General features: G+C 36.5%; 2 protein-coding genes across 9 annotated transcripts in view; one reads left to right on the top strand and one right to left on the bottom strand.

The window, feature by feature from the left end:
* The first annotated feature begins 862 nt into the window (after positions 1 to 862).
* LOC149925110 (insulin-induced gene 2 protein-like) lies at positions 863 to 3,341 on the top strand. The gene is made up of 6 exons (XM_090160900.1): positions 863 to 1,810; positions 1,973 to 2,156; positions 2,220 to 2,344; positions 2,447 to 2,613; positions 2,681 to 2,783; positions 2,853 to 3,341. Exons 2-6 carry the CDS (start codon positions 1,979 to 1,981, stop codon positions 2,892 to 2,894), a joined length of 615 nt encoding a protein of 204 aa, XP_090017026.1. The 5' UTR covers positions 863 to 1,810; positions 1,973 to 1,978; the 3' UTR covers positions 2,895 to 3,341.
* A 4,302-nt stretch (positions 3,342 to 7,643) lies between these two features.
* The window catches only part of LOC149925108 (uncharacterized), a 42,297-nt gene continuing 23,729 nt past the window's right edge, over positions 7,644 to 26,211 (bottom strand). Inside the window, exons 3-17 of one of the 8 annotated variants that reach the window (XM_090159699.1) lie at positions 17,626 to 17,730; positions 16,337 to 16,379; positions 16,187 to 16,265; positions 16,013 to 16,110; positions 14,504 to 14,624; positions 14,346 to 14,433; positions 14,123 to 14,281; positions 13,189 to 13,358; positions 9,984 to 10,681; positions 9,633 to 9,833; positions 9,402 to 9,489; positions 9,269 to 9,319; positions 9,108 to 9,204; positions 8,211 to 8,882; positions 7,644 to 7,861 (exon numbers count right to left, since the gene is read on the bottom strand). In XM_090159699.1, the coding sequence (XP_090015825.1) occupies positions 7,646 to 7,861; positions 8,211 to 8,882; positions 9,108 to 9,204; positions 9,269 to 9,319; positions 9,402 to 9,489; positions 9,633 to 9,833; positions 9,984 to 10,681; positions 13,189 to 13,358; positions 14,123 to 14,281; positions 14,346 to 14,433; positions 14,504 to 14,624; positions 16,013 to 16,110; positions 16,187 to 16,265; positions 16,337 to 16,379; positions 17,626 to 17,730 (2,886 nt within the window). In that variant the 3' untranslated portion in view covers positions 7,644 to 7,645. The remainder of the gene's footprint in view (positions 7,862 to 8,210; positions 8,883 to 9,107; positions 9,205 to 9,268; positions 9,320 to 9,401; positions 9,490 to 9,632; positions 9,834 to 9,983; positions 10,682 to 13,188; positions 13,359 to 14,122; positions 14,282 to 14,345; positions 14,434 to 14,503; positions 14,625 to 16,012; positions 16,111 to 16,186; positions 16,266 to 16,336; positions 16,380 to 17,625; positions 17,731 to 26,211) is intronic. The other 7 variants (XM_090159700.1, XM_090159701.1, XM_090159702.1 and 4 more) reach the window with 7 other exon arrangements.

Raw genomic sequence — 26,211 nt, 5'->3', positions numbered from 1 at the left:
ATTTTAGTTCATTAAAAAAATTATATATTAATCCCTAAAATTGTTTGGTCTTTACTTCTATGCTGTGTGCTTGGCCTTGTGTCAATTGTGTGTATGGATGGGTCAAGAATAGATAATTTGACCATAAAATATGAAAGCCTGATTTTGAAGGTTAAAAATGGTGAGTGGCCAGTGGCCAGTTTTTTAATAAAACTACTTAGGCTCTACAGTAACTGGCCACAGGTCCAGTTTAAAAAAGTTCCTTATTTCTCAGCCTGGACTATTTTGAATCATTCAGTGCCTCACGCATGCGCGTAGGGGAGGAGAGAAAAAGAGAGCGTCATTTATTGAAGCGCCAATTGAACAGCTTGGTTTACTTTTGCATCAGAAATGACGCTTTCCCATTGGTCAATAAGTACGCCAAGCTTAAAAAAAACATACCTAATTACTAGGGCAGCGTTCAGTAAGACTCAACGTATAGGAAACAGTTTTCTAAGAAAATATTTTCGTTGAGACCGTTGCTTAACGCTTTTTACGATTGCTATAAATTTAGTACTATATCGTCTGCCACGTCGTCCGCAGCTAGCCTTCCCGAAAGCTGTGTGGTCAATAAACCGTTGATCAACAAAATAACCAGCTCTTCTAGCCGCTTACTTCGTTGACTCTCCGTTTGTAAACGTGACGGCCAAACCGGAAATGTGAAAAGTCGTACAGTAGCGATTGCACGTTCAACAGTACGGCGAGTATATGATTTCTATGAGTACGGCCCACCGTTTATTTTTACCGCCATTTCAATTTACGATATCGTAAACCCCAATCTTAATTTTACGACCATATTTCTTTCAAATAAGAAAAGGGGGCACTGGTCCCATTGGTGGATGGCAAACTTAATAAAAAAGTGTACCCCTTTCTGTCATACGCCGCCCTCTCGCACATGCAGCGAAATGTCAGTTCGATCGAATCAGCATTGACCCCCATCTTTTCGACTCCTTGCTTTTTCTCCATTCCGAGAAGAGACCCGCGTAAAAAGAAACGTTTTGATTAACGGCGTTCCACCACCACAAAAAAATTAAATTACACAATAAATGAGCCGGCCCAGGGAAAAAGTTGGATAAAATCAATTTCTTTGAAATGTGCATAATAAATCAGAATGGTAATAATTTCATTATCGAAAGAAGTAATTAAACGTGTAAAATTCTTGGCCATTTTTTGGCTCATTAATATAATTTAAACTTCCTAAGCGACTACCCTATAAGGCAAATATCCCCTAGGTAGGGAAGCGGAGACAGCTCAGACAGCTACAATACGGTACCCCCAAAAGTTTTTTAGGTCGTTTAAAAATCTTTCACGTGTTTTATAAATGTTCGCCGCTCCAATTTCATTGGCTTCTTAAATCATCTGATGTTTCGCGATTGGCTGAGAGCGAGTCGCGTGAAACCTTCTCGCGTGGGACCGGGAATGTCGTCTGTTGTCGACGCGCGGTTTCGCTTCATCGTACCAGGGAGAATCAATCGTACGTCCTTTTCCGGTAAATCTGAAGTTTAGGAAGAGGGAGAAAATAACGCGCTATTTTACGTATATTATTCTTACTAATCAGCGAATACAATCACCACACAGTTCTTTGATCTCAAAATAAACCTTATGAGTGAAACTTGTGATCGCAACCTTCAATAGATTACTCTAGCGTTTACAAAAGGCCCAAACGTTGTTGAAACTTTCCATTTCAAAAAGGATGCGTTTGACATTTCACACGTTTCTCTATTGTTAGCTAAAACCAAACTAAACTTCTAGTGAAATTCAATTTTGGGAAGACTTCTAAAAATCTCTCATTGTAAGTACTTTTTTTTATATACAATCTGCCTTTTGGATTTTAAGATTGGAAGAAAGGAGATCAAGTTCCTTCAAAAATTAGGTCAACTTTGACATAGTTTTTGGTTTGAGACTTTGAGACGGGTGTGCTTGGATTTTAATTAACAAAAACCCTTTCTTGCAGTAAAAAATGCTTTTCATTGCCAAAATTATTACACGAGGAACTATTTTATTTGTTATTGGAGTTTTTTTCGCATTGGTTTTGAACCTCCTTCAAATTCAACGTCATTTACCACCAGTTAAAAGAGAACTATCTGCCATTTTAAATTCTCCCTGGTGGATTCCAGCTATTTGCGGAGTTGGATCATGTAATTTATGAAATAAGTAAACCCTAATAGATTCTTGTAACTTACAAATATTTTTATTTTTAGCGATTGTTGGTTTGCTATTTCCTTGCTTGGATAAAAAATTAGGGGAACAACAAGCGGGTAGTCAAGAATGGTCTACAGTGATGAGATGTGTAGCCATGTTTGTTGGAATAAATCATGCTAGCGCTGTATCCTTTCATGAAAAAAAAAACTAACTGTGACTGTAAACAGACCTTGTATATTTTGAACTTGAGTTGGATTGTGTTTTCCTCAACACCTGCATTTAACAGAAAATTGATTTTGACAGCAATTTGCAGCTGTCCATGTCCTTGACTGTTTTATCAATAGCGCTTTGGTGGGCGTTTGACAGAACGCGCAGCGGATTTGGAATGGGAGTGGCCATAGCCATATTAGCCACTTTTATAACTCAACTTCTAGTTTATAACGGTGTTTATAAGTAAGTTAACTCGCATAGACTCAACCTTGTGTCAGTTAATTATTTACAAGTTATCTTCCCACCATAGCTATAACACTGAACGAGATTTTTTGTACGTACGATCTTGGTTACCTTGCGTCGTATTCTCCGGGGGCATCACAATAGGAAACATCGGAAGGCAACTAGCAACTGTAAATACCATTTTTGTATGTAAAATCTGAAAAAATGCATTGTACTGACTCTAGCTTTACTTTTTATAGATCAGCATTGAAGATAGCGAAAGCAAACGTCACAATGAATAATTCAGAGCCTTATCATAGTATTATTTTGATGTTTAAGAAACATCTCAGAGTCTTAAATAAGGGTAATTTAAATAAGTCTCTCAAAGATCTGAATCCATTTATTAGCCCACATTGTATTGTTTTTCATATCATCACGTTCCTTTTAGTCACTTATTAATTAAAAAAATATTGAAAATGAAATAGATACGTTGTTGGTACTTAATACCTTTTGAAAATAATGATTAGAGAACCTTCTAGAGAAGCTTTTTCCTTTTGTGTTTAGTGACTGAAGAATTTTTTAAATTGTAAATATATTTGAGTCCTTGTGAAATACCCGAGGGAAGTCTAATGTATATAAGCCTTTTATTTTTTATTCACTCTGTTAAGTTATTCTTCACGAAAATTGTCATGTGGAAAGAGGTTTTATAAATCTCTTTTTTTAAGTAAAAATAAAATTTGGAGATAATTTTTGTCTGTTGATAATTTATTTATGTTTGAGGCCACAGACGTTCTTAAGGGATGATGCCGCGTCTTTCACGTAGACCTTTGTTTATTTAGCTGTAATTTCTATAGATAAAAATCGTATTCGTAGATACGATTTCTATTTGTGGGGTTAGTGGATCAATGCCTTTGAGTGAACAAGCTCGTCGCTGGGAACTCAATACTATACTAATCCTTATCTTTGGGTACGTTCACTAACACCTTGAGCATAGCGCCTATTTGATTTCGGTAGGAGGGGGCGTTGATTGTTTTCAACGGCACGAAGGGAAAAAAATGTCTCTTCCCCTTTTCGAAAATTTAAAAAAAAAAATGTAATATTTTTTAAAGAAAAAAGAAGTTAGAAAAACCAAACAAATTTTGGCGGCGGGAACAAAATCTATCGCACCGAAAAGTAAATTAACCGTCGGTGGCGATTCGGGGCCAGAGTAAATATTGGCGACGGCGGCGATGGATCAGCGGCGCTAGGCTCTACCACGGCCAACTTTGATCACGCGCTGTTCGCGCTACAGCGGCCAACACATTCGTCTAAATTCCGCGAGCAAGGATTTTCCCCCTATAAACTGTACTATAAGGTGTAGGAGTTCAGCGCCACGCTCGGTTTTTGTATTGGCTTCAATGTAATAACTATTCTAAAAATAATAATCCGCTAGGGGCGCTCACGTCATACACATCTTTTGCTCATAGGTTAACACAGAAACGTCAACGAATGAGATGGCAGCTGTAGCGCGAGAGATCAAAATTGGCCGTGGCTCTACCAAGGATCCTATATGTTAGAAGGAAAGGTAGCCCTCCGGCCAGCGCGTGTTTTCAAAACGCCGGCAGCGCCGTCGATATTAAGAGAGCCTCTAAACGTGGGACGTGTTGTTTCTCTTCCCTCAAGGACAAATTTTGGCGGTGCTTCCCCCATGTTTTGTCCTTGACGAAATCTAAAGACGGATTCTCTAACGCGCATGACCCACCGACGGCGCTGCCATTTTTCGTCCCTCGCCTCATATCCTTCTAACATATAGGATCCTTGGCTCTACTAACACCGATTAGTAATCGCTAACACCGGGTTCTTATTGAACACTTCACAATTTTCGGTTTGAGGATTCCGATGAGTGACGCATTAAAACGATATTTTTTTAATGGACTGGCCTAGCATTATTTTCCAATATAGCGCGGTTTTTGGATCTTAAAATTTATCCTACGCATTAAAATACACCGCCATGTTAGGGTATAAAAGCAGTGTGTCAGAATTTATAGCCCGGTGTACCTAGTAACAAAGACCATACCACCGGAGGCCTATCATCATAGTGCCCTACCCCAGCGTCCACCTAGCCCGGACAGGTGACAAATCCAGCATGGGTAGCAGAACCCTACTACTGATGGTCTCACCTTTGACGCAAGCCACTCAACCCAGCAGAAAGTGCAGCAATGGGTGGACCAATCCCCACTTCGCACACAGCAGTGGGATTTAGAATGGATGCTCTAGCAACTCCAGCCGACACCCTACCTACGTAGGTAAGGAGCCAAGCCCTTTGGAGAGAGCTCCTAAAGGGGAACGACGAGCACAAAGCAGCCCAAGTAACCCGGCACAGCTGGCATCGGAGATCCCGGTGGGCCCCAAAAGGCCGGGAAACAGGACCGCCGTGCCCGCATATGGAGGCCCACCGCCCCACAGCAGGCCTACCCAATCCGCTGCGGCGGCCAGCTTGCCTGGACCCTCTCCGTTAGCCTGAACCGAAGTTCAGTATCCAGCCCTAACCTGACCGAAGTCGGAGGTGGAGAGAGGACCATTTGATCAGAGCTAACATCTCCCAGTGCGCCACCGCCCTTATGGGTTACAAGAGCCGGACCCCGACTTCCCGGTAAAGCCACCAGTTATTGCACACTCTAACCCATTTAGGGCCAGGGTATAAAAGCAGGTAAATAAGCCTCCTATAGAGTGTTGTCGTCTGATACGATTTTGAAAACTTGTAACGTCACAGCTGTAGTGTTTCTAGTAGCTGCCATGACAGTTACTGTTTTTTTATCAATAGGCATATTACAATGGTGACGTCGCAGGGTTATTTTGAAATCGGTGATTTTGAACAAAAAATAGAAATATATGTTTCTCTTACTTCAAAAGACAGAGCTTAATTAGTATATTCGTAGCACGCGAGACTTGCATACGCATTAGATAATCGGATAACCCTAAATTCCTATCGACTCTATCACGTGCTCCTAGGTTTGTAAAAGCTATGAGCAACAAACACAGCACCCCACACAAGGAGAACGCAACCCGTCAAAAGTCGTGCATTTTCATATGTACAGTTTTCATTGGTTAAGCGTTTTAGCGCCTGCTGCCGTTGGAAGGGGAAAATTCGGAAATTGTCTTCCCCCCTTTCCGTAAAACATTCGGCTTTAAGGCTCGTCCAATGAAATTTGTACACAACACTGCGTTAGCGTGTTTAAAGCCTAGCTGCGTTATCCTTGTTTGTTGCTCCAAGGTAAAAGTAAGGACAGGAACGTAAAACAAACATTAAAACAAGAAGGCCAAGTTACTTTATAGAAAGACCTATTGTAGTTTATTTTGTAATTAGATTTCTACGGGTTTTTGTTTTCAAATCAATACCGTCTAATTACAAAAATCATAAGCAAATTTATTAGTAAATTAAATGTTATTTTTCCCTTTTTTGGTCTCAGAAAAAACAAGACGATACTGGCTACGTTAAGAAAACAACGTCGAAACAAATCGTATTTAAACTTCGTACGTCATCGGTTTTTTTATTTCTTAGAAACGCAAGATTCCATCCGATGATTTACTGAACGCAACCCTTGTTTTTGTAGAAAAGTAAATGTGAAGATTACCTGAAAACAAATTTAATTTGGCCATCATGGAAATTACGGAAGGTCAAGTGCTAATTGTTTGAAGCAATATGACGCTTGGTTTGTTAAGCGAAAGGTTTGACAGGACTCAAAATAAGGTTATCCAAGGCAAAATATTATTTGCACCTAACCATTGTGTATTTTATAATCTTTATTCTCGGTTGAAGATAAAAATAAAGCGCAAGAACTAAAATAATACCGATAAAAACGCAAAATCTGAAATTTACTTTCGTTTGAAGGTTGATATTTAATTGGTCTTGGTCGGAGAATATGCCTTGCTAGCAAAAGAGAGCAGTGGTGTATTGGTAAATACTTAAGTACCGGTTAAGCTGATACCAAGTACGCGAACCTCTCTCACAGTTTTAAATATAGATAATAAAATTTACCCCTGAAGGAGGGTGAAAATTAAACTTTGAACATTAAACATAATAATCCAAAGTTCGCTCTTCACACATGAAATGATTCCTTTTGAAGAGAGTTCAAATACCCGGTAATTCCGCCAAGTCGAAGTGTTTTTTTCGGAAGATTTGTGTCCGGTATTCAGTTGATTCAAGTTCAAATATCAAAAATACTATAAGGCAGCCTAATAAGAAAACATGATCGCAATAAGAACCTCAATGGTAAATTTTGATGACCCAGTCACCTGAATTAAAGGCAATAAAAGTCGCTAACTTTAAAGAAACAAAATAAAAAATTCCAAAATAAATACACGCAATTTACTTTATTTACAACAATTATCTTCAAGGGGAAAGAAGTAAATATCGTTTAAAACAAAACTTGTAGTTGGTCACCATAAACAATCGAGTTATAAGACACAATTTAGTGTATATTGGACGGTAGAGAAAATTTGGACTTTTATCACAACAGTGATTATACTGTTTTTTTTTTATCGGATGGCACTAGCGGACATTGCAGTTCTTCGTAACAAATATTATAGCACGTATCAAAAGTGGGGGTAGGGTAATCTAAAACATGACACAAGGGATAATATAATAAGCTGCACAACGTTAACTCTTAAGGCCCTGAATGGTCTAAAACATTAATTTAACCAGGGGTATATGCCTCGCGGAGTGTGGATCCTAAACTGAAATACACTTACGAGAAACTTCAAAGAGTAGAGGGCTAATATAAAATATTAATTAATACAATGTATTCCATTCGGTAACAACATAAATTAAACTTAATTAAAAAAGTACTCGTATAAAAAGTTCCTCTCAACTAGCTGTATAATAATAATAATAATTGTACTTTTTTTCGTAAATGACAAAAAAATATATGGGTCAATTAAAAATAAGGGTTTAACATAAAATACCTTGTTTTGACTGTCTTTTTCGTTAAAAATAATTCAACTTTTTCTAAAAATAAATGTCTCGGACAAAGGAAAAAGCAACTGCGTAAGGAATGGTGGCGGTTAAATAGTTTTAGAGTTCAGTTGTCATGACGGTTCTTCTGTGGTCACTTTCGCGTCGTGACAAGTTGTCACCTTGCCATATGGGCACCCCGGAAGACGGCGAGTTGCCAATGATAGGAGGACTGATCCCCGACGGTGTTCTCTTCAAAGAATGTACTGAAATGGCTCTGGCACTGGCGGACGACACGGAACGAGTGATCGGATTCGCTCCCGCGAATGAAGTCTCCTACGTTCCAAAATTGGAAAGCGTTAATTGGGTTTCACTTTTACGGTCTTCTTACCGGAGCTGGCAACGACCATTTAGTCGCGTAAGGATCAACAAACATATTCGTACTCTTTAAAGAGTTAAAAACAATCCACACCGACTCGCCTCGTTGCCAACCCCTTCTTAGATATTTCGAGAACAAATTGTTAATTTTAAAACACAAGGTTAGTAATGACGTAAGTAAAGACAAAGACTCGAGGCATGCTTTCAAAAGATCCGTGCAAATTAGAAAGCTAACAAAGCAAAAACTCGGAAAATATGAAAAGAACGAATAAAAAGTTGTTGTTTGGAAATTCCTTTCACCACTTACAGTAACAACCCATGGTTCCGAGCCTCCTACTGTTTCAGAAGTCCCAGTAGCTGAAGGAGATTTTCCCAATGATCCACCGTTACCATCCTCTAGACTATTACCCGATACAACTCGAGAGGCTACAGAGTGTGAGGATGCCGGTTCCGGGGATTTCAGGGTGGGGATTTTGGACGTCACGACGCTGGCACTTTTACTTATTTGGCTATTTACAGTCGGCAATTTAGAGCTCGACTGACTGATCATAACGGGTATCTTTACCGAAGATTGGGTGGATACGCTAGGAATTTTCGACTTGACCGACACCACGCTCGGCAGTTTGCTTTGCGGGCTAGAGTTGTGGACAACCGGAACGCGGTTAACGGTAACGGGGGAGATCAGAACGGGTATCTTAGGGGAGTGGGACTTGGCGGAGCTGTTTTGGCTATCTTTCACTTTCGATCTAGACAGAGACCCGTAAGATTCCGATTGGTCGACTTCGATCGTTAAGGAATGATCTTTGAGTGGCGGGGAAGCGGAACTACCATTAACGGCGATGATAGTCGGGGTAACGTTAGAGCTAGCGGTGCTAGTAGATGGTAATAGCAAAGCGGTATCTTCGCAATCCGAATTATCCTCATCATCCCTATGAGCGCTCTCTGTTAACTCGGGGGATTTAGTCTTAGGCGAGGGGACCTAAAATGTTCACAATGTTACTAATTACTACTTCAAGCATTATTATTCGTGATATTATTCACGCAATTCCTTTCACGTTTCGTATCATAAATCTCTATCATGCACATTTTTTGCAGCTAAATCAAATGTAGCGTAACTACAAATCAAATGTGCGACAAAAAATTCAGCTAAATTTCGTAATCAAAAACTTACAAATCGAGCTGTACGAGTAAAAACTATACCTACCACGGCAAAGAATGGATTTTGGTTGGACGGCGGTGGCGGGCTCGGCGACTCTTCGTCCGTCAGCGACGATTTGCGAACGATTTTGCTGCAAGTGCCACTAAACGAGAATTAGGGACAGTTTTACTGGTAGATAGCTCGACTAGTAACGAAAGATGACTTACCATTTGTTGTACTCCTTTTCATTAACGCTAGCGTCTTTGTCCAAAACGGTTCTACGAAAGAATTTCAAGAAGCGTTCGTTACACTCTGGCCATTGCTAAATTATCGCGAAAATTATATGATTTCGAAAGGTACCCGTTAATGACTGTGACCTTGACTTTCTCGGACACCGGATCATCTGCGTAATGAACAAGATCGTCAGTTATGAGAGAAGTCTTTTCGCCTTCGGGGCAATAATAATAAGAGGAGAGAAACAAAAATGGTAAAGAGAAAACAATTACTAGCAAACAATAGAAAATACGAAGAAATAAAAACCCTAACCACCACGAAGAATTAAAAGATGTCTAGTACAAAAATTCACGCAACTCTTTTTAAGTTCCTCCTCTAATTTGGCTTTTAAAACGTTGCATTTTCGTTGGTCTAATGGTAAAGGTCGAGCCCCGCCGCTACTGGGCAACATTTGATTGTTCTGCAGATTGGCTATGGCTATTTCCTTCGCCGTTTTAGCGTGATTGGCTCCGACCGAATCCAACCCCTTTAATTTGCTGGCGATGGCTTCAGCCTCGGCTAAGAGAAGATAATCGTCCTTAGTGTCGCTCGAAAGGTAGATTAGCTAAGCAGGGATCCATGCATCTCCACCGCCGACTAAACCGACCGTAGTAGGCCTACCGCTATGGTTAAGCGACGCTTGCCCGCCAGATAATTAATCGTACAAACCTGCTGAGGCCGAGCATTCGGAATTGTCTTCGGTTCTTCGCGAAACTGGCGACGCCGAATATTCGTTTTTGGCTTCCATCGAGATATTGTTGGATTTCTCCTTAGTTAACGACTTGATTAAATTATCCAATCTCTCCTCCGCCGATCCGTTGGTCACGACGCCGTTCGAGCTAGACGAAACCACGGATTTCGGGGTGGGGCTTTTGGGGGGCGTCGGTCCACTCAAGGTTATGACGGTGCCGGCGCTCTCAGGTAGAGATATCAGAGACGCCATTTCGGCCGGATTGTTGTTGTTGTTGTTGTTATTATTATTATTATTATTATTGTTGTTGTTGTTGTTGTTGTTGGTGGTGGTGGTGGTGGTGGAATGGTTCGTATCCGCTGGAATGGACGGAGTTGTCACGGAAGATTTTGGCTGAAGACGGGTGGCGGGCGAAGGCGAATTGTTGGACCCCGTCGCTGGCGTTACTGAAATGAGCGACGTCTCGTTGGAGCTCTTGCTCGTGAGCGTCGAAGCGGTAGTCCCCGCTGTTGGGTTGGCGCTGTTGGCCGCGTGCTGGTGGTTTCGATTTCGATCTCGCTGCTGCTGTTGGCGTTCGTGGGTTGTCCTCCGGGAATAGCGCTGACTCGGCCTTCTCTCGAACTGAACAGTACGCCGCGCCTTGTTGTGCTGTGTCGTTTGAAATTCCGTCCGACCGCTGCCTCAACAAACGGGACAAACGTTGTGTCAATGAAATACTAAACTGTTTGACCTCAGAGTCTTCAGTCGCGATATTAGGTGGTTTCTTTTCGCTTGTTCCGGGATTTCGGAGTAGGTTAAGAAGAGTAAGGCTATGACGTCATCTTACTCCGGAACCAGCGAATAGTTTATGGGCCGAATAAAACGTTTTTGGATAAAAAGAGTAAATTTTTAGTCCGAGAACAGGCGAAAAGAAACCACCTATTGATAATGCAATAATGTATTTATTTATCACGTAGGGAGAATGGCTTTGTCTAAACGATCGTAGTCGAATTTTCCTTAAGTATAAACATAAGCTTATCAAGGCCTCCCTAAGTTTGAATTGGACATAAGGGTCCATGTATTCAGTAATAGACAGGCGCGGGAGAAATCAAAATTAGGATCTACGCTACATGGCGGAGATAAAGAGCAAATCCTTCCCAATCACCCTTACCAAAAAGCTACCTCTTGCTATCTACGAAGCAGTTTCGGGTAGCATGCATTGTGGGATTTGAGCATAAGTTTCGGTTTTTCACCACCAGGTGGATTCATGTAGCCAGTTTTTCCAGTCATTAGCCTAACGTTAAACTCCCATTCGTTTCAAACTTAAGGGGGGGCCTTGATAGTCTTATGGTAGACTGCCATACGTTTCAGAAACGCATTACCTCCGAAACTGGCATTTCGAGATAAATCGATTTTTGTAATTCTTATGAAAAATAACAATACTACAGTATTTAGTTAAAGGCCGAGAACTGGGCGAATTTCTACCCCTCTAATCCTGTACTCGATGTTTTGACGAGTGACAGCTTAACTGACATCTATGACAAATTGATTGACAGCTCTGACAGCTTGAGTGACCGCTTGGACAATTCTGGATATTGTACAATTCAAAAACAGTATGAGCCGTTGGTCAAGCTGTCCAAGATGTCACTCATCAAGAAAATAACAAGTTCAGATATGTGGGGGTCAAAATTCGCGCACGAGAAAATGGAATCTCTGTTCTCGGCCTTTAACTGAAAACTAGTTGTTGGGGGTTTCTTTAAATATGACGACGACTATCGCTAACACTAAGTAAGTCTCAAAATAATTTTACATAATGTTTATACTTGGCAGAAACGCATTACGTGGTATAATAATACCGAGTATCGGCCATTGCGACTGTTACTCTGGGAATGCGACTGAAGAAATTGTACGAAATAAAGACTCTTATTGGTTAATAACGACAATGCGTTTCTGCAAATTTCCAACGGCGGAGTATTTTCGAAACTTTTCAATTTTAATGCGTTTTGCATTTTCACATCTCGGAAACTAGACCAGATAGAAAAAAACGGACTTCAAATTTAGAATCAGCTCCCTAAATTTAGTATGAGGAGCATTCAAACTCAAAAAGTCAGAAAACGAGAACCACCTAGAGATAACAATAAACAACGCCGAAAAGGTAAAAAAGACCAACAACGTTTGGGGAAACTAAAATATATTTATAAATTTATTAAAAATGGTCGATAGTGCGTTTCTGAAACAAATACATTCAAAAAACTAAAGACGTAATGTTTTCTTGAGATATACCGTACTTCAAAACGAAGACGCGAATCTTCGAAAAACGCGTCCAGTATTTGCTCATTTGTACCGTAACGCTATATTGATAAAATAGGTTAAGCCCGCCCTCGAAAACGCGTAGGGAGAACGCGGGGGGAAACAGTCTGCGCGCCATCAAGCTACATCGAGTGCGGGCTTAGCCAGACTATTGTTGACTTTATATCTTACTAATGAACGTGTTTGTCTGTTAGACTACATATTGCAATCATAAAATAAACCTCAGTTTTACCGTTATAGTTAGTAACCATGGTTTAAATATTAACTATAATCATCAATAAATATGACTACGTTGAATAAGCGAAAATTGAAGAAGAACCAAACAAGCATGAAAAAAATGGGAAGAAATTACGCAATAACAATTACGGAAACAATTTGCCTCAATTTGGGGTCAAATTCTTTAAATACACGTATACCTAATCAAAATTCAGCATCTACATCGCTTACGGGAATTAAAAACCGGTAGAGGGTAAAAGACTATTAAGCACCTTTTTGAATGTAAAAATTTTTAAAACGAGACAAACTAATTTCGGGGTGTTCGAGTATCAATTTTTGACTACAGAGTCGAGTTCGAGTTTGAAAAACCTAGCGAGATTACGGGTTTTAAAATATCCCCTTTTCTAAGCGTCGAGCCCTTAAAATTCTTAAGTTAAGAATTTTAAAACTCGTTAAGAAACTTAACGAGTTTTAAAATTCTGCTATAGGCGTATAGAAATATCTTTGGAAGAGTAGGATTTTCTACTAGGTTCTAGAATGTCGCGCCACGGTGTGTGTACTGACGAAATTAGGACTTCCCTGCAAGGGTTATATTCCCTTTAAGAACGCGACAGAAAAAATATTGATATTTTTATTTGTTTAGATGGACGAAGCTGAGAGAAAATTGAGGTGACGTACCTGTACCTGAACCTCGATCCCATACGAAAAAAATTCTGTCTCGTGGAAGTGCCTTTGACGGGTCCCCGAAGACGAAAGAACGCGTGGTGCTCGATGGCGCATTTCCAGAGGTGCTTGCAAGCTTTCTGGTTGTGTAACCGGAACACGAACGTGTGTTCTTGTTCTCTTCCCTGCAACAACCACATTTGTTAAAAACACGTTAAAACAATACTACTATGAAGGGAAAAGTCCCACACGTGTTAGACAAAGGAAGATCCTTTAACAGGGGTAACGCCACTAGAAGTCGATTTTTAAATAGCCATAGTTCTACCAGATGGCGCCAACAGTCTGAACCGAAGGAATTTATAATTAACTAAAAATACGCGAATTGTTTCAAGTTTCTTTTTTCATGGCAAGTTTTCCAGAGTGTAACTTTTATGTTTCACTTAAATTTGTTTAGGGGGAACGAGCTTACTTTTCGAGCATGAGGGTTTTTGGGAGCAAAGATAAAAGAGATTAAAATATTTAAAAACCACTGTTGTACAATTAAAAGGTTTTATTACAAAAAACACAGCTACGGCCGTTTCGACGCCAACACCAGCGTCGTCGTCAGGCTAATATACAACAGCAGAACACGTTGGCCTACCACCAGGGTATTTGTTTGGAAGGAAAGTAAATTTAAAGGGTGACAGCCAGATGCTGTTGGCCTACCACCCGGGTATTTGTTTGGAAGGTAAATAAATTTAAAGGGTGACAGGCAGGAGAAAACCTAGGCAATTAAAATAAGGCTAGAAGTAGTTTTTCGTAATTTATTCCCTTCCCTCTAAAATTTTTAAACTGGCGCCATCTAGTATAAACAAAACCATTAATATTGAACCTCTAATGGCTTCCTTATAAATGTTTCCCTATAAGCAGTTTGCGACTCTGTCTGCAGACGAAAGAATAAAGGACAAACCTCGTCATCGTCTTCAACAACCACCAAGGTCAACTTTCTACTTTTGAAGTCCAAACGAGTGATTTTAGGCCAGAAGAAGAGTCCGATTTTGGTGCTTCCTTCGAAAACGAGGATTCCAGTCGGCGTCAGACCCAGCGAATAGTCGTTGCCGTCTTTACCCTGTCGATAAACAACATTTAAACAACAACATCGCGGTGGACTATCCAGTTTACAAGATATTTACCAGAACAGTATGCATATCCACACCGTACATCTCTAGCCATTTGGCCTTGCTCAGGAAATTCAACTCGGCTTGGGCAGGCGTTTGACCCCTAAGAAAACGACACGTACAACAATTATCGTTAATTTGAAGCGAAACGGTGAAAGGTGACAAACGCTTACTTGCAAGTTTTGAAAAACTCAAAAATGTCAACTTCCATATCTTCGGTTTGTTCCGGAACGAAGCGGAATTCGGATATAAACTCGGCAGTATGTATGTCCGGATCGTAATCACCGAGTTCGGCTTTATATTTAAAGTATAAGACATTAACGAAACATTAACGAATAGGGTGATACCATAAGTACATTATATTTATCTTAACAGAGAAGTCACCATCTAGGATACAGAAATGAAAACTGTTCCAGTCCAATAGAGGAAGTCATAATGACACTGCGTAGGGGTAGGTACTTATTCCTAAAAGCATATTTTAACGATGTCACTTAAAGCCAGTATCGGCTCCTATTTTAAGGTTAGTATCATTGGCGAGCGAGAGATGTCACTAACGTAGAGTTTAGTCGAAATTGAAACAAGTTGAGCGAGCAAATTATTCCCTCAAAAGTAGGTGCCTCGACGTACCCCTTCCTTTGATTGGCTTTGCGTAATCACGTGCGCAGTCAACTTAGCTTGGATTGGCATTTCTGCAATCACGTAATCGTTGACTTCAAATAAATGACAATACGTTTCTGAAAGTCGAAAAGAGATGGAAGCACCTTCCCGCGAATCTAAGCAATCATAGCCATCTTCGTTACATAGACCCAATCAAAAATACAGAGGGCAATGATAGAGCCTACACTTGCTTTAAGGAGCTCACTAAAATTATGTATTTCTTCTCTTCCCAAAACGTCTTGAAAAATTAACACCAAGATAATAACATCAGCAGTGTTAGGAGTATTAATACTTATATCTCAAGAGATATTATATACTTCTGGTGATACTAATTGTATTAATATTTTCAAAAAATCTGGGTAAAAAGTTTTTACAAAATGGCTGCCTGTAGCCTTTCTAGTGGGTTTCTAGAAGATAAATTCTGGCTAGCAGATGACAAAATCCGATTTTATCCTTTACACCTCCTTTTCAGAGTAGCCCTAATACTCAAGCGAAGAGTTTATGGGCCGGAGTAATTCTCATCCCTGGAACAGACGAATAAAACGTTTTAGGGTAAAAAGAGTTTAGTCCGAGAACCGCCGAAAATAAACCACCTAATATATGAATGTCGAGAATAATATCAGAAGTATTAATAATCTCTTAAGAGATATAATTATCAGAATCCCTATGCTGGTAACGGGAAAACCAATTATATATTTAACCCTGCACTATTTAACTAAAACTATCAGGAATTTTTTTAATAAATTATTGATTTAAATGACACGTTGTATTTCAATACAAATAACCAAAAATTAGTTCTAAAACAATTCCATTACTAGAAAATCGGAATAATATTTCAAATAGTAATTAAATTTAATTAAGATTTCATTTAAAATTAAATCACGTAACCGCTAGAAGCAAAAAAAAACGAATTAAATAAAAATAAAAAGGGCCAGCCCTGAGATGGAAACTTCTCTCGCAATGTATATCTTATATACCTCTGGTAACATTAATAATGGAATAAAGTATTTAAAAGTCGTAATTACATTGTAAGGCATATCCGGATAATTCGACCGCGGTCTGATGAGGGCAGGGCAACTTCCCAGTCAAAATATCTTGTTTTAATTGTAGGAAAAATAAATATCTAGCCGAAGGGAGAAAAATAATTGGCACACATTTGAGTCATTAAATCCTGTAACAAACACAGCGTCGACGCTAACCTAGTAAGTTCTTCGCGCAACACATTCGGTTCAGACGTATAGAATTTCACTCTTAGACGGAGAGTGTACGGTGGTCCAACTGTGGAAATTTCAAAAAGTCGTTATAAATACCAGGTCCTTAAAATACACCCCACCTGATTTTCTACGTACTTTTAACTTGCTTTTTAATAGGTTTTGTGCAATCAAGCCAATGCTATAAATATTAATCATTTCATTTTTATAACGGATGTATATATTTTATTAAGATTCATATTTTATTAAGAATGTATGAATAAGATTGTATTTATTTATTTTTAGAAATAATGACTACATTGAGGAGGGCGGGGAACGTCAGTTTTATCGAACCATTGACATACCGGGGATTGGCAGCAACTAGGGCTGTGCGATTAGTGGTTTTAGGCAATCGAGTCGGTTATCGAGTATCAAATTTTGTTTTCATCGAGTATTCGAGTACTTGATTATGGGGAAATTCTCTTATTCGAATCAAGTAACTTAAAAAACCTCGAGTAATATTTTAAACGAGTCGGGTAATCGTGTACTTGATTAGGAGCTGTTTTTATTCAAGAAATTACGAAATTAAGTTTAAAAGGAGTATAAAGTAACTTTAAATGTTGAAATATATTCCTTTAATTTAAATGAACCACAGTTTCCACAACTTTTTAGGTACCGTTTATTGCGAGGGGTAAGACAGTCTCAGATAATCTGTACACCGAGTTCGTGCATTTAGCACTGTTAAAGGTACATAATTTCAAGAGTTCGCGAGTTCCATTTAGCACTGTCAAAGGTACGGCAGTGTACACCGACTTCGAAGAGTGTTTTACCCCTCGGTTTATTGCCCCCAAAAAGTTGTGAAAACCCCTCTTTGAACTTTGAAGCAACGAGGATAGAAAAAACAAATACTCGACGAGTTTAGAGATCAGCTTATTCGAGTAATCGGGTACCCGAGTATGCAATTTTTTGGTACTCGGTAATCGACGAGTATTCTCCTATTACTTATTCGAGGTCGAGTACTAGCAGCAACGCTAAATCTCATCTCAACATAGTCATTTCTCCCAATCGGAAGTAAATGAACCGAAGTTATTGAAATAGCGCTCAGAATCGGACGGCGTTTTCCTTATGAAAATGACGACAAAATCGAGTCAAATAAAATCTAATTTCCAACCCCGTCTTTTGACGTGATAAATTGTACTTGGTAATTGTTGGTATAGCTATTTATTTGTATAAAAAATGGTTTCATAAAAACAAAAAAATTTTTGGGCCTAGGAGCGCGCAAAATTTCAAATTCGAGGTCAAAATGTAACTTTATAAGGAAAACGCCTCCAGCATGGGGAGTATAGCAGTCTGATAACTTCGGTTCATTTACTTCTGTCCCAATTAGAACAATATATTCTTGGTAAGAAGGTTTGATTCACGGCGAAATGAAGAGGAACGAAACTAACTTGAACGTGAGCCGGATCCGTGTACTGCAACCCGAAATAGTCATTTTCAATTAGATCCAAGTGATAGTGAACTTGTTCCAGAAGAGCTGCCCCAGTGGCTTTTTTCTACATTAAAAAGGATAAATCTTTTAAAACACTATCCTGATTAGATACTGAATTTGATGTCATAAATTATCTGTCAGATTAAATTATAGTTCACTCCAAAAGTTTATAAAATATCTCTTATGAAATGTTAATGATATTATCTTGATACGTAACTTCGTAGACTGATTTTACAAAAATATATGAATTGAATTTTAAATTTTAATAGACGAAACTATAAAGTAAATTTGGTCTTAACCAACTTGCTAAAATGGGAAAACCAAATCACGTGACTGCCATATCACAGCCAACTTCGATTTGCTAACTCGTGTTCATAGTTGGCCGTGCTACGGTAAAGAAAAAATTATTCCTTCCAGATACTGCAGACAGCTAATTAACTTACACTTTTCTATTATAAAATGTTCTAAACAATTATAATAATTAGATAATTTAGATGAATTGATCAAAATTTACCCGTTATTAGGAAAATAAAATAAATAATAGTTCCGTAATTCATAGGATAGATGGCGTTGCCGTTCTCCACAAAGTCATGTGACTACCATCTTTTCAGACCCTTGGACTTTATAGTTTCGCCTATTCGTGCGCGTTGGAAACAGCCACGACCTCGCGAATTTTATTATCATAGTCTATAGGGACACTTCTCCCGTAAGGTATATATTATTAACTTCCGATAAAACGTAGCTAATTTAGAGCGCGTCTATAAATACACGGCCAATGCTCGTTTTGAAGGTAAAAATAAAGCTCTTATAACTTTTCAAATTGTATTATTGAACCGTAGGCTTGTAATTTCTATATAAAACATTATGAAATGCGCAATTTTCGAGTGAAAATGTCAATTCAGCCGTTCAATATTGAATGAAGCTTTCATTGGAATTGTGAATGCCGAGGAACTCTGGACATCATTAAAAGCGGAGGAAAATAGGAGTAAATTTCCAGTTTATAATAAAGGATTACTGTTATACGAGAAAAGCCGCCTCCCGCTTTCAATCACAAGCCCGCCAAGCCGAAATATCAGTTTCACATCGAATATGTTTAGCTTTATAATAAAATTTATAGTCTTAGTTGATAATTCAAAATAACGGTAAAAAACGCCGCCGATCAGTTTAGTAAAATATTTTCGGCGGCGTAATCGTCGGCCATTTTCGGTATGGAGATACAGGCCGGAAGGCAGGCAAGGCTGCCAGATTTCGATAGACCGAAAACGGCCAACCATGGGCCAACTCTCTCAAATGTTTTCGTTTTCAAAACGAAAATTTTGCGGCGTAGCTATCGACTAAGACTATTAATAAAATGAATAAAAAAAGATTGATTTGCTACAACATTTACGTTTCTTAAAATTTCATTCCCAAAAAATCTGTAAATTTTGCCTGTATAAATATTAAATGTTATTAAAGGACGATTAAATGTTTAATCTTAATTATTAGGACACCTCGGATATTCGATAGGAATTTCATTTCTGAAATGAATAATTTTCTGAAACTCAATTTGACACTCGATATTTTTTGTCCTAACGGTTTCAGAAATATCCAACAAGAAATTGTTGCGTTTAACAAGGTTGCCACAGTACTTAAAAAATGGCCCTAGCTTCTAAATCCTTTATGGGGGAAGTTCGTTGAGCCATTTATGTAAAAACGTTGAAAATTATAATGACCACGACAGCACCTAACTACACCTTGCCTTAATACAATAGTTCCACCCAAAACATATTTCGATGTGAAATTAAAAACCGCCCCTCCAAAAAGTGAGTAATCAAAACTGCAGGTGGTTAACCTCAATCTAAAGAGAACCATTGTAACCAAGGGAACTGCTGTTTATTTGCCGTCCTGGACCTTACTGGAGCGAGCTAGAAAATACTTTAAATAGAAACTGTTTTCACTAAATTCAATTGGGGTTTATATCAGGGTTGTTGATTTTTTTGATTTTTTTAAAAAAATCAAAAAAATCGATTTTTTTTATTTTAATCGATTTTTTTATTTTTCATTAACTTTTAGGTTTTTGTCACTTTTTAAAAGCAATATATAAGCTTATTGACATAATTATTATTTTTGTATAAATTATATTCAATAGTAGACAGTTTTATCATGTCAAAAATATTTATTCGAAGAAATAAGTATATTTGTATCACAGGAGTAACCTTGAAAAGTAAAACTACACTGTGTAAGAAATAAGGCACTATCACAGGCCAATCGCCAGTTTAAAAATTAGCTGGGACAGTTTAAAAATTAATTGCCTGGGGTGTTAGTGGCCCTGGTGACCACTTAATTAATTCAAAGTTTTTCGCTTTAAGATTTATAGTTCTTTATTTAACACTCCAAAATTTTTAAATACCCATAATAACTAACCCACTAAGCCTATGCCCTAGCACATATTGTCAAGACTCAAGAGTAGATAATTTGACCATAAATGATGAAAGCCTGATTTTGAAGGTTAAAAATGGTAAGTGACCAGTTTTTTTAATTAAACTACCTAGGCTCTACTGGCCACAGGTCCAGTTTAAAACAATTCCTTATTTCTCAGCCTGGGAGAGTCCATTATTTTCAAAGAACCAAAAATGAGGTGAGGAAGGGATCGTGATAGTGATAGGTAATAGTGTAATATTATGACAAAATTGGTCTAAAATATAATAATTCAATAGTAAATCTCTCATTTATGGAAGTTTAATACCTTTTAAACAATCTTTTATAGAAACAGATTTAAATCAACGATTTTTTAAAAAAAATCATTTGATTAAAATCGCGATTTAAATCGCTGATTTAAATCAAACAACCCTGGTTTATATAACTTTTCGGACCTTTTAAGTTTGGTCAAACGTACTTTTATTATTACAGGCATTTTGAATTGAATTATTTTAAGTTTAATTTAGTTCCACGTGAATTATTAAAACATTATAATTTAGTTCAACGGTCCTTTATTTGTATGACTTAATTCAACTTTCACTTACATGTACAGCTTACTCCAATCTACATTAATTTAAATGTACAGATTGGACTAAGTTCAACGTGCATTTATTTAAATGTACAGATTGGACTAAGTTCAACGTGCATTTATTTAAATGTACAGATTGGACTAAGTTCAATGTGCAGTCGTGCATTTATTTAAATGTACAGATTGGACTAAGTTCAATGTGCAGTCGTGCATTTATTCGTACAGCTAAGGTCAACAGTGCAGTCGTGCATTTATTCGTACAGAGAGTTTCGAATTGCCTTTATTTGTATATACATTTCTACGTACATGCATTCATAAGAATTTTAGTTCAATATCAACGCTTATTGAAGGCAATAACGTGTATTTTTCTTTAGAGTCAAAAGCTTCAATTTTTATTTTATTTTCTTTCCCAGTTTTTAAACAAGTTAGGCCTGTTTTATTTTTTATTCCCAAGAAAATATCGGTACTCGTAAGAAGCGCATTTCAAAAGGGCAAAGATATAAATCGCAAAAAAAAGAAAGCATTCTCAGCGCGAAATGTCGTTTTAAAAGTAGGACAGCCAAATTCAACTAATATATGAATATTTAAGAACATCCTTTCTTAGTAATTGACAAAAATTTGCATCGTACAGTGGAATTTTAGTTAGTGGTTAAGAGTGGAGAAATTTACGAAGATAAATCCTATTTGGGTTACGCGGCGAACGATTTAAAATGGAGCGAGCTAACGAAAAACGCCAGATATTTCGTCATTTTAAGATTTTCACCTTTAAGGAGCGCACCTACGCAGAAATCGTAAAACCAAGGCGTGGCACGGAGATTCCTTTGTAATAAAACCGCGAATTAAAAGAAAAATTGCGTAGGAACGATGAGAATTTCGCAAAGAGAAACGTAGTCAATAGTAAAATAAGCGGACAACCTGTTTTTATCATTTCTTTTAATTACGATTGCGTTAAAAATCCCACGCAAAGTTGCCTAAGAACATCCTAATTGGTTTATTTCGATAAAGAATCTTATTCGTTGTAAACGAATTGCAAATTTTCAAAAGATATCAAAAGTAAATAATAGCTGAAAACTATTCGTGAGTTCTGAACCGTTCAACCAGTCCCCATGCGCACTATTCGGCAAAAAAAATTCTAGAACTACCCAAATGCAAACTATTCGCAGACAAGAACCTCTTGTTGAACCGTTCGGAACCGTTCTAAATGGTACCTGCTCAAGAGCAAGTACTGGCCGGAACTCAAGGTTGAAATCTCTAAAATTCGTCCGCACATCGGGCTGCGTACGTCAAATCGTACGAATCACAACTATTCGTCCAAAAGTTCTGAACTATCCAGAACTTTTGCGTGACGTCACAGCTTAGTCCTAAGCCGTTCTCTTAACGGTTCAGAACTCACGAATAGTTTTCAGCTAGTATATCTCTTAGGAGATAAGTACCCATAATGAAACAAGTATTGGCAACCCTGATATTTCCAGGTTTTCCCTAGGATATTTATCAGATTTTTCCAGGTGCAAAATAATCTCAAATAAACAGGGTTGGCATAGAACCAGCCATACCGGTTATAGCCACCTGGTTAAATCCGGTTATAGCCACTTGAAAAAATCCAGATTTTTGTGGCTTTAAAAAAAAAATTACAATATGAATATTTTAGTAAATTAATAGTTTTTAATTAGAAATTGAGTTTATTTTTGGTTTCATATTTAGAAACCGGTTTACTTTTACCAGTTTTTCGGTAGGTTTAAAGTTCCAAAGTTCGCTGCCTCGCTTCTGTTAGTGCGTCATACACAAACTAGGGGGAATTTCCCGAGGAAATCAAAATAATTCAGTTATTTTATATAGTTATTTCGCTTTCTTTGATTAGTTTCTTATTTACGAAAATAACTGCAGACAATTTCTACTTACATAAGTAAAAGGTACTGTTTATATTTCAGCCGGTTATAACCGAAAAAAAACCGGTTACAGCCAATTAAAACCACTGGTCTGGGTTTTTTCAAAAAAAGTCGGCTTTTTTCCAACCTTGCAAATAAAACTACGATTTGCAGAGTAACTCATTTCATGATTGTCATTTAAGTTTAATTGGTTCCATTTAATAAGAAAACTTAACGATGTAAATTTGTATTCATTAGGGCAAACTTTCTGAACATTCAAATTTCCCTGATTTTTACAAACAAAATGGTAATTTCCCTGATATTTTCAGATCTGTATGAACCCCCAAAACATAGTTAAATTACGCGAAAATGTAGAAAAGTCCACAATAAAAAGGGGGCTTGTTTTTGACTCGAAGATCTACAATGAATTTGGTCCGAGTTTCACGTTTTAATTTTATTCTCGAAGACCTATTGGTTCGAGAATCTCATCAGTTTCAACAATACTTTAAATTTGTTAGGGTTTAGCTATTGGGCCCCTTTTTAATATGGACTTTTCTACCTTTTCGCGTAATTTAACTGCATTAAATCGGGTAAATATGGCTGTTTAATTTTTATATTTTACGGGGGTAATATCGGCGCGAAATATTCAGCCTCGAGGACAGGGTTCGTACAAAATTTCCGGAATGAAATTCCCTCACATTGTCAAATTTTCCCTTACCATTTTTGTAGAATAAATGAATGGTTTGAGGTAAAATTTTGAAAGATATTTATTATGTATTTTTAATACATATTTCAAAAATTAATTTGCCTGATTTTTTTTTGGGGTCATTTTAAAATTCCCTTACTTTTTTGGACCCATTTTCAAATTCCTTGACTTTTCCCCGACCTTTTGGAAACATTTTCAAATTCCCTGACTTTTCCAGGTCGTGTACGAACCCTGATAGAAACTTCTCTCGAAAGATACATTTTATATACTTCTGGTAATACCTGGCTAGATTATTCACCATCAAGTAAACAGAGAAACCAACGGTAGTGAGGAGAGTACACATTAGTGTGACCTGTCAGTAGAGGTAAATGGTTCGTTCCTAATTCGTTCGATATTTCTGGCGTACGGGATGGATATCAATAAAATATTGTTTCAGACATTAAAAGCAACGTAGTCATAATTACAATGACAACTCTAAACGGAAAAAATAACGAAGTGGAAGGTGAATATGACCATGTACCTGTCAGTGGAGCCAAACGCTAAAGTAATAGACGACCCAATATCAACTAGCGTGATATAAAACAAGACACGCCGTTACTTAAGTAGAACCGCGCAGTCACCCAACAGTTGATGTAAAAATAACGCGTAATAATAAGTAGCTTCGAGTGAACCGCCAAGTAAGCGGTGATTCTTGAGAGAAGACCTACAAGGGCAGGGTAGCTAGGGGCGAGGGCTGGCTGAAATAAACAGGGCCACCCTAATGCGCTTCTCCATGGGCGCCGAACTACCCCAGACTCGTAACAAATAATATAGCATAAATATGCCTAAATAGAAGTAAGCCAAGGGAATACTTAATTTTCTAAAGCAGTGGTTTTCAGCTTTATTTTCCGCGGAACCCTTCGCAATCAGAAACAAAATCCCCGGAAACCCTGGAATTTTAGGAATTAAATAATATCCCGGGGTCGGAGGGTAAAGCCCCCGCGTTTGAAAAATAATTTTTGAAAACCAAAACGCCTCAGATTTCAAGTATATTATTTTTCTAATAAAAAATAAAGTATTTATAAAAATAAACTATTTACAATAATTTATAAAAACTATTTACAATAATTTATAAAAACTATTTACAATAATTTATAAAAACTATTTACAATAATTTATAAAAACTATTTACAATAATTTATAAAAACTATTTACAATAATTTATAAAAACTATTTACAATAATTTATAAAAACTATTTACAATAATTTATAAAAACTATTTACAATAATTTATAAAAACTATTTACAATAATTTATAAAAACTATTTACAATAATTTATAAAAACTATTTACAATAATTTATAAAAACTATTTACAATAATTTATAAAAACTATTTACAATAATTTATAAAAACTATTTACAATAATTTATAAAAACTATTTACAATAATTTATAAAAACTATTTACAATAATTTATAAAAACTATTTACAATAATTTATAAAAATTATTTACAATAATTTATAAAAACTATTTACAATAATTTATAAAAACTATTTACAATAATTTATAAAAACTATTTACAATAATTTATAAAAACTATTTACAATAATTTATAAAAACTATTTACAATAATTTATAAAAACTATTTACAATAATTTATAAAAACTATTTACAATAATTTATAAAAACTATTTACAATAATTTATAAAAACTATTTACAATAATTTATAAAAACTATTTACAATAATTTATAAAAACTATTTACAATAATTTATAAAAACTATTTACAATAATTTATAAAAACTATTTACAATAATTTATAAAAACTATTTACAATAATTTATAAAAACTATTTACAATAATTTATAAAAACTATTTACAATAATTTATAAAAACTATTTACAATAATTTATAAAAACTATTTACAATAATTTATAAAAATTATTTACAATAATTTATAAAAATTATTTACAATAATTTATAAAAATTATTTACAATAATTTATAAAAATTATTTACAATAATTTATAAAAATTATTTACAATAATTTATAAAAAAACTATTTATAATAATTTATAAAAAAAACTATTTATAATAATTTATAAAAAAAACTATTTATAATAATTTATAAAAAAACTATTTATAATAATTTATAAAAAAACTATTTATAATAATTTATAAAAAAAAATATAATAATTTATAAAAAAAAATATTTATAATAATTTATAAAAAAAACTATTTATAATAATTTAAAACAAAACTATTTATAATAATTTATAACAAAACTGCAGAATTATAAATTTATTAATCAAAATAACACAAATATGAATTAGAATAGGCTAAATTATAAATGTTCTTTGGGATTTTAACCTGGGGGTCCGCGGTACACAGGCGGAAAACCACTGTTTTAGAGGATCTTATCAGAATAACCGCAACCGTTCTCGCAATGGGGTCATTCGCAAATTACCTATCGCAAAAACATCACATTTTTGCTTACTTTATTATATTCATTTTTGACATTTAGTTCTCGCATTTGCACCCTGTTGCCTAGGCAACGTCCAAGTTTCAACTTTCGAAAATCAAGACCCGCCAAAATTTTGCCGTTGCAACTTGCAAGGTGAACGGTTGCGTTGTAAGCAATTTGGGTTGTAATTTCCGTTTTTAAATGATCGAATTAAAATTTTTAAAGTAGTTAAGAAAAAGAAAAGTGAAGACAATTAATTTAAATGGTTTTAATATAAATTGTTATTTTATAGCAATGGAAATTTGTTAAGCGTCGGCTATTTGAAAACCCTGAATAGGGCTAGATCCGCTCGGTCAGATCAGTGCAAAGAGTATAAAAACTACGTAGTTTTTATCCTCTTTGATCAGAGCGCCATCTTTCGTGAATCCGAAGCTAAGAAACAAGTCGTCGCGTTATTGAAATGAACCTCCCTGCCGCCACTTGCTTTAACAAACAGTCGGTACTCCAAAATTACCCACTTCCAGCGCCGTCTATCGGCTTTTAA

The sequence above is a fragment of the Leiobunum rupestre genome, chromosome 10 (genome assembly GCF_980474605.1).
Source record: "Leiobunum rupestre chromosome 10, qqLeiRupe1.1.hap1, whole genome shotgun sequence".
Classification (NCBI taxonomy): domain Eukaryota; kingdom Metazoa; phylum Arthropoda; class Arachnida; order Opiliones; family Sclerosomatidae; genus Leiobunum; species Leiobunum rupestre.
This window is presented reverse-complemented; position numbering and strand designations above follow the sequence as displayed.

Excerpts from the sequence above, each read along its gene's own strand:
- LOC149925110 (XM_090160900.1), top strand. The coding sequence starts at position 1,979 with ATGCTTTTCATTGCCAAAATTATTACACGAGGAACTATTTTATTTGTT. Across the intron at positions 2,614-2,680 it reads GTTTATAACGGTGTTTATAA|CTATAACACTGAACGAGATT; the intron begins GTAAGTTAACTC and ends TTCCCACCATAG. Across the intron at positions 2,784-2,852 it reads TCGGAAGGCAACTAGCAACT|ATCAGCATTGAAGATAGCGA; the intron begins GTAAATACCATT and ends TACTTTTTATAG.